Here is an 8,841-nt window from a genome sequence, read left to right on the forward strand (position 1 = left end):
AGTTCCCTTTTTGCATGTCCTCTGAATTTCTGTGCATGTGCATGTATGATATATTTAGTCTACAAGGTCATTCAATTGTGTATTTGTGAAATAAGTGTACTATAAGTAAGTAATCACTGTAGTCTACATGTTGATTTTTTACCTTTTGGTATTTGTGATTCCAGCACCAACACACCCTGCACGTCAGCCTGGGCCGCCAGCACCAACACGCCCTGCATCTCAGCCTGTGCCACCAGCATCAACACGCCCTGCATCTCAGCCTGTGCCACCAGCATCAACACGCCCTGCATCTCAGCCTGTGCCACCAGCATCAACACGCCCTGCATCTCAGCCTGTGCCGCCAGCATCAACACGCCCTGCATCTCAGCCTGTGCCGCCAGCATCAACACGCCCTGCATCTCAGCCTGTGCCGCCAGCATCAACACGCCCTGCATCTCAGCCTGTGCCGCCAGCATCAACACACCCTGCATCTCAGCCTGTGCCGCCAGCATCAACACGCCCTGCATCTCAGCCTGTGCCACCAGCATCAACACGCCCTGCATCTCAGCCTGTGCCGCCAGCATCAACACACCCTGCATCTCAGCCTGTGCCGCCAGCATCAACACGCCCTGCATCTCAGCCTGTGCCACCAGCATCAACACGCCCTGCATCTCAGCCTGTGCCACCAGCATCAACACGCCCTGCATCTCAGCCTGTGCCGCCAGCATCAACACGCCCTGCATCTCAGCCTGTGCCGCCAGCATCAACATGCCCTGCATCTCAGCCTGTGCCGCCAGCATCAACACGCCCTGCATCTCAGCCTGTGCCGCCAGCATCAACACGCCCTGCATCTCAGCCTGTGCCACCAGCATCAACACGCCCTGCATCTCAGCCTGTGCCGCCAGCATCAACACGCCCTGCATCTCAGCCTGTGCCACCAGCATCAACACGCCCTGCATCTCAGCCTGTGCCGCCAGCATCAACACGCCCTGCATCTCAGCCTGTGCCGCCAGCATCAACACGCCCTGCATCTCAGCCTGTGCCGCCAGCATCAACACGCCCTGCATCTCAGCCTGTGCCGCCAGCATCAACACACCCTGGATTTCCACCCTCACTTCCACTGCCCAGATATGAACAAGAAATGATTCACTGGAACTGCTCTCAACAGCAAAAGGTATGGATGAAGATGGAGCTGGAAGCCATGGGACTGTGGCCGGGAAGTCCACCTGTGAGGCACCTTACTAACTCTGTCTCTTTGTGGCGTCTACCACCTCAGCCTGAGCTCATTGAGACTGCCTGTGGGCTTCCATCCCCCAAATATTTCCAGCTACATCCATTCTTCATCTGGAAACCAGAGAATGACAGCATCATGGGAAGGCTGAGAAACAATTATGTTCTCCCATGTCTTCACAGTTGTTCTCGACCACAGATAACTTCATCAGGTGTAGGAAGGCCTCGAGTGGTTGTTGGCATTGTCAATCAATATTACTTGTTTGCATCTCGGCTTTGCTGCAAAGCATGCAAAAGGAATTGGTTTGCTGACAATCCTCTGTGGCTGGCAAAGCTCCCTAAAAGGTATACCAACATGTTGCCAGCCCTCCTTACCTACAAGAAAGCGATCTGTAAATCTGTGGTAGATGAATTAAGACGCACTGCAAAATCCCCAAATGACATGGCCAATCAGCTGATGGAGATGATGCACCTAAAGTATGAAAGAGCAAACCTGGCCTACCTGCTAAGTGTGCAGAACATCAAGGATGCTGAGGCAGGGTTGTATGGTCAGAGCACCATCAGCAAATACCTGAGGAGGGACAGTACACCTGCTGCATTTGGGGGGTATGAAGACACAGACGGCTGGTGTGGAATGTCTGTGTCGTCATATTACCTTACAGACTGTCTTCTGCAGGAGTTTCAGAGGCAGGAGCCATCAATCACGCAGCTCTTACAGGGCACATTTGGACAGGTGTTGAGATCCGACCACACCCGGAAGATTGCCAGGAAAGTCACTCTTACATCAGGCACAATGTCATCTTATGCTGTGATGAACGAGAACTGGATGATCATCTCTTGGGTGATGGTGCAGTCCGAGAGTGAAAGGTCTTTGGAGCCCATGTATGAAGGTCTGGCCACACGCTACACTGCTGCTGGAATTGAAAAGGCCAATTACCATTGGGTGGACAGGTATTTATTATATAATTTGTTTAACAATTGTATAAGCCTTTTCAGCTTACATATGTTATTTAATGATATTAATAATTTCATTTAAATCTCAAATAGGGAAGAAAATTCATTATATATTTAATCATGTAACTTTTTTTTAATCCTCTTCTATTTCTGGACATTGTTATGTTTCTTTGTACATAGGGACTGCTGTGCAGCCTTCAGGGTCCAGAATTCTCATCCAGCTGAGCACCTTTTGAGGGAAGCCTGGAGGACTACAGAGGCTACTGTTGCAGAGGTGACATCCGGGGACTTGACCAACATCTGTGCTTCGAGGTCAAAGTTTAATGAGTTCATCTCTGTAAAGCTGGACTTGTTCCACTGTATGAGACGATTCTGCCGGGAGTGTGTCTCAGAGCATCATTCCTTATACAGCTCTTTCTGTCAGTTCCTCTCGGCTGCCTTCACAATTGTGGATCAGCAGGATCTGAAGAGACTGAAGGAGGCCTATGTCTTCTGTGGGATCGTGCCAGCAAATCCAACAAAGCAGCATATCCGGGAGCACTGCAGGACAAAGATCCCTCAGCCACGAGAGCTTGTGAAGAGAGTGGAAGAAGTTCTCCTTCACTTCCACCTGTTAAAAGATGTAAATGACATCCCTCTCTTCAAACCGTCCATGCTGAAAGCCTGGAGGATCCAGCGAGTCCACATGCTGAGGGGCTGTCTCAGTGACCCAGAACGGGAGGATGGGATTCTGTACAGATACGGTGGCACGCTGCAACTCAACCATGTCCAGGGTGAAGGGGCATCTGTGCCCGTGTGGATTCCAATCAGAGGCACTTCACAGCAAGAGGGCTACCACTTCCACCAGGCTCAGTGGGTGACTGGGAACAAAGTCTCCCCAGAGTTATTTCAGGCCCAGGGTATGACTGGTGTGGCACGCTGGAATTTCCAGAGATTGGTGGATCTCAAACAGCCGGGTGTGGTTTTGCCTGCAGTGTTTGACCCACTACTGATCACAGACTTGAACATGGCCTCTGTGAATGTGACGGGGAGCGCCAAATATCCAGCACTACAAGTCTCCAACAGGGACACGGGAGAGAGGTTTGGACTCGAGTACGTTGAGCAAGGGTGCCGTGCTGTTCCTCTCGACTGGGAAAAGCACAGATCTCAGAAGAGGACAGACATGTCCGTATTCCTGACCCCTCTCCCTGTTGAGAAATGTCAACCCTCAGCAACACAGCTGCCGCCGACTGTCAGATTTCCTGATTCTGCAGCTCCTGCTACTGAGGCTTTAAAGAGAGAAAGCACTGAGGAGCCCCAGATGGACATAGGTAATTCAGAATAATACCACAAACATAGGCATATCTCTCTCACACTAACTCAGTCACACGCACCTAAATATGCTTGCAGACACATGCATTCTGCATAATTACTTTCACTGAAGAACTGTTCCTCTCTTTCAGATCTGCCCTGCACACCTCCACTGCCTATGACCGCCTCACCAAGAAGTGCACGCACGGGGCCTATCAAGACTGGTGGCCGGGTCTTTGTGTTGGACCACAATCGGTGGCCTGGCCCAATGAGGGTGGCTATTGATGGTCTGCTTGCCAGGCATCATGGACAGAAGGACATGCTGAAACTGGTGGACTTTGACTATGCTTCCATGGTGCAAAGTTCATGTGCAGACCCCAACAGCCTGCTTCACCCAACCACCAAACACCACATTGGAAGGTATATTAAACACCTGGCCAAATTAAAAAACACCAGTTCCTCCCTTAACACCAGTCCTGAAAAGCTCTTGGAGACCCAACAACTGTGGCAGCACTTAACCATGGGTAGTGACACAACCTGTGTCCCTGTAACAGCACTCCCACCTGCAGTTGTGAACCCACCCGCACTGCCCACACAAAATGCTCCTCTTACTGAAGCTGCCATAGAGAAAATTGTTTTGGGACTGATGGAAAAGCAGCAACAGTCAGAGCAACAACAGCAGCAAAAGAAAAAAATGACAAAAACCTGCCTTTCATGTGGCCAACCCAAGTCCCGTTACATGAATGATGGCTCCTCAATTCATTATTTTTATCAGAGTGGGCATGTTAGGTACTTCTACTGCTCCACAAAAGTATTTAAAACATATGGAGCAGAGGGCCTCACAAACCCCAAAATGTCTTTTGAGGATTTCATGTCAACACCCTTCTTTCAACAAGAACTTGAATCCATAAAACAGAAAGTGGAACAACAGAAGGACAAACAAAAGAGGAAGTCAGCAGATGTGGTACCCTCTGGCCGTTTGTGCAGGTTCTGCCATTTGGAACTAAAACAGGGCCCTAATAGTCCTCACATTCACACAGGGTTCCCCGGAGTGGCAGGGAAATATATTTATTGTCCTGCCAAGCTGTTCTCCCTCTACCAGGCCAAGGGTATGGAGAAAGAAATGACCTGGAAGGAGTTCCAGGCATCTGCTTTTTATCATGATGAAAAGAAAAGATGGATGGATGAAAAGAGGAAATGTTGATTTACACACACACACACGCATCCACACACACACACACACAAACAAACAAAATGGCCATAATCTTTTAATAAAACAATTTTGAAGTTCAATACAATTCTCTTGCCTTTAATTCATGTTTACATATTGAACATACTGTACATGAAGTCAGACAGGGTTGCTTATAATTACATTGTGGCACAAGGTACATGAAAAATCAACTGACAGAAAAGTTTGGTTTGTGTAACCCTAAATCTAAGTTAAGATTGGCAAGGAGGTCAAAGGCTGGTCTGTGCATTCAAGTCGACTGCAGGGCTGAAGAAGGTTTTTACCAGGTCATCGGATGAAGTACTTTTGTTTCCTCAACAGGTAGGGCTGATAAGTAAGAATAATCCACTGCAATCTTTAACTGAAGAGGAAAATCTTATGGTAGAATATGTGCAGTACATAAATGTGTTAATTATTTTGAAAGGTGTTATCTTTAAATTAATTTCACATCAGCATAAATGAATGAAGTAATTTGGTCTTTAAAATAACACTTTCACAAAAGCAGAAAATCCCATTACAAAATACTATTATTTTAATACACTGGATATAAACTAATACACCTGAAATAAGATGGGGAATGTATAATATTTTGAATACATTTGGAGTATATTATCAATGTTCTGAAATATTATTCATCAATCATATGTTATCAGTATACAAAAATAGCAAGTAAAAGTGGGTCTATATTAAAACACTGAATTATACTTATACTAAATAGTATAGTAAATATAACTATTTAGTGTACAAAGGTACAATATAAACGTTCCAAGTAATACACTTCAAGTACACTGTGTTTTGGGCTTGGGAAAATACACTGCATGATCAAATAAAACCAATAGTGACAAAATCTAATTATAATCTATCATTCAATTCCCCAATACATGGGGAAAAAATATCAGAATACAGTTTCCTTGTTTAGAATTGAACCCCCAATAAAAGCGTTTCAAGAAAAAGGCAGCCTGAAAAAAATAAAAAGAGCCCTAAAGCGTTTCCCATTCATTCTCTATGGTAGTCCTAAACCACTACGGATGTAATATATTTTCGGCCACACACTGATTCAGTGGCGCTGTTTCGACAAAACGGCTGTTACAGCTATACGCGACTGGCCCCGCGGTGACAGGCGGGGATACTCACCACTATACTAACGAGGAGTAGGTGGTTTCATTTTGCCCCATTATAGTAAAAAACTATGGAGGTCCATAAGGCCTGTTGTTTTGAGAGCAGAGGAACAGAGGGGAAGAGCATCTTTATTCTATTTTTCCCTACTGTACTGTACCATACCATATTAATCGATTATGCATAAGTACAATACATTTGGTCCAGTTTTTCGCAAGTAGTCAATCAATTGTTGCTAGTGGTTGTACTAAATGATCCTCAAATTACACAAGCTGCTTTTGTTTACATTGTGAACCTAGCTAGGCAATGTAGCTAGCTCGCTAGTATTAGTAGCTTCTTGACTTCATAAATCTTAGTAAAATAACCAGAGGTGTCTAGTGGACACCATACGCAACCAAAATCAACTTTATTTCTCATTATTTCAATTCACAATATAGAATGAACGCGCGCGTCAGCCATCAAAAATGTAACCTCAGCGATTCTTGAGGTTGGGACGCTGCCATTGGATGTGACGCAACACGGGCAGCATAGCAGCTTTCATTGATTTCAAAGGAAGCATTCCCTCAACGGCTGATGTCTGACAGCAAAGCCGCACCCGCACGCCCGATGGTGTTGCGTAGCATGGCCATTAATGTGTTGGCTTCAGAGGAGGCTGGTGTGAGTGCTGTAGGAGGATGGGCTCATTGTAATGGCTGGAATGGAATAAATGGAAAGCTATCAAACACATATGGAAACCATGTTTGACGCCGTTCCATTTAATCAATTCCATCCATTACAATGAGCCTGTCCTCCTATAGCTCCTCCCACCAGCCTCCTTAGGGTAGGTTAAACAGAGCAAATGAAATGTGACCATACTTTATTACATATATCATCAATGATGCTATTTAGGCCTACAAAGCATTTGCAAAGTTATCAACAGCTATTGTTTCAATTCAACACAGAATTCAACTATATTGAACAAGAAAAAAACAATTTTGCTGAGTTACAGTTCATATACAGTCCCGTGTAGCTCAGTTGGTAGAGCATGAAACTTGCAACGCTAGAGTTGTGGGTTTGATTTCCACAGGGGACCAGTACGAATTAAAACGTATGCACTCACTACTGTAAGTCGCTCTGGTTAAGAGCGTCTGATAAATGACAATAAGGAAATCAGTCAATTCAAATAAATAAATTAGGCCCTAACCTATGGATTTCGCATGACTGGGCAGGGGCACAGCCATGGGAGGGCATAGGCCAGGCCCAGTCAATCAGAATGAGTTTTTACCTACAAAAGGGCTTTATTACAGACATAAATACTCCTCAGTTTAATCAGCTGTCCAGGTGGCTGGTCTCAGATGATCCCGCAGGTGAAGAAGCCAAATGTGGAGGTCCTGGGCTGGATTGGTCTGCGGTTGTGAGGCCAGTTGGACGTACTGCCAAATTCTCTAAAACGACGTTGGAGGCGGTTTATGGTAGGGAAATTAACATTACATTCTCTGGCAACAGCTCTGGTGGACATTCCTGCAGTCAGCATGCAAATTGCATGCTCCCTCAACTTGAGACGTTGTGTAACAAAACTGTACATTTTAGAGTGGCCTTTTGTTGTACCCAGCACAAGGTGCACCTGTGTTTAATCCGCTTCTTGATATGCCACACCTGTCAGGTGTATGGAACATTTCTGGGATCTTTTATTTCAGCTCATGAAACATTGGACCAACACTACATGTTGGGTTTATATTTTTGTTCAGTATAAAAATAGACAATACATATAGGCCTAGGGTTTAAGCTCTAGTTGATTTAAAATGTAATGATATTTAGTGACATTGATTTTTGTTTGGTTGTCAATGTAACCAAATATCAACATTTGAAGGAGATGTATCTTCTGCTTAGTTCCATATGTGCCACTGTCTTAGTCTGGCTTTAAATCCAGTTGTTCTACAAATTAATAATTTATATATTGGATTCACTTATTTTTGGTTGAGTTGGAGAGGTGAATGCAACATAATTTGTTAACTTGTCGACAAGTTAATAGGCTATTTATTGTTCCAGTTTGTCTACAGATTAATAATTGATATGTTGGAATCACATCTCCATCTCAACCAAAAATATAAGTTCAGGAATAGGGCTAAATCAAATCAAACTTTATTTAAAGATTGATTTAGTCTTAATAATAATAATAATAATATGCCATTTAGCAGACGCTTTTATCCAAAGCGACTTACAGTCATGCGTGCATAAATTTTTGTGTATGGGTGGTCCCGGGGATCGAACCCACTACCAGCTGAGCTACAGAGGACCACGGTCTTCTTTAACTTAGTACCCGATGGTCACTCTGACAGAGCTCCAGAGTTCCTCTGTGGAGATGGGAGAACCTACCAGAAGGACAACCATCTCTGCAGCACTCCACCAATCAGGCCTTTATGGTAGAGTGGGCAGAGAGAAGCCACTCCTCAGTAAAAGGCACATGACAGCCCGCTTGGAGTTTGCCAAAAGGCACCTAAAGGTCTCTCAGACCATGAGAAACAAGATTCTCTGGTCTGATGAACCCAAGATTGAACTCTCTGGCCTGAATGCCAAGCGTCACATCTGGAGGAAACCTTCCACCATCCCTATGGTAAAGCCTGGTGGTGGCAGCATCATGCTGTGGGGATGTTTTTCAGCGGCAAGGACTGGGAGACTAGTCAGGATCGAGGCAAAGATAAACAGAGCAAAGTACAGAGATCCTTGATGAAAACCTGCTCCAGAGCGCTCAGGACCTCAGACTGGGGCGAAGGTTCACCTTCCAACAGGACAACGACCCTAAGCACACAGCCAAGACAATGCAGGAGTGGCTTCGGGACAAGTCTCTGAATGACCTTGAGTGGCCCAGAACAGATCAACATGTGAACAGTACTCTGCAGAACAGAACAACATGTGAACAGTACTCTGCAGAACGGAAAAACATGTGGACAGTACTCTGCAGAACAGAACATGTGAACAGTACTCTGCAGAACAGAACAACGTGGACAGTACTCTGCAGAACAGAACAACGTGGACAGTACTCTGCAGAACCGAACAACATGTGT

General features: G+C 45.3%; 1 protein-coding gene across 1 annotated transcript; it reads left to right on the top strand.

The window, feature by feature from the left end:
* The first annotated feature begins 1,103 nt into the window (after positions 1 to 1,103).
* LOC311108003 (uncharacterized protein) lies at positions 1,104 to 4,708 on the top strand. Its single transcript, XM_084150639.1, has 3 exons — positions 1,104 to 2,160; positions 2,344 to 3,473; positions 3,606 to 4,708. Exons 1-3 carry the CDS (start codon positions 1,121 to 1,123, stop codon positions 4,655 to 4,657), a joined length of 3,222 nt encoding a protein of 1,073 aa, XP_084006765.1. The 5' UTR covers positions 1,104 to 1,120; the 3' UTR covers positions 4,658 to 4,708.
* Positions 4,709 to 8,841: the final 4,133 nt, after the last annotated feature.

This window comes from Coregonus lavaretus (genome assembly GCF_964263955.1).
Source record: "Coregonus lavaretus genome assembly, chromosome: 32".
Classification (NCBI taxonomy): Eukaryota; Metazoa; Chordata; class Actinopteri; order Salmoniformes; family Salmonidae; genus Coregonus; species Coregonus lavaretus.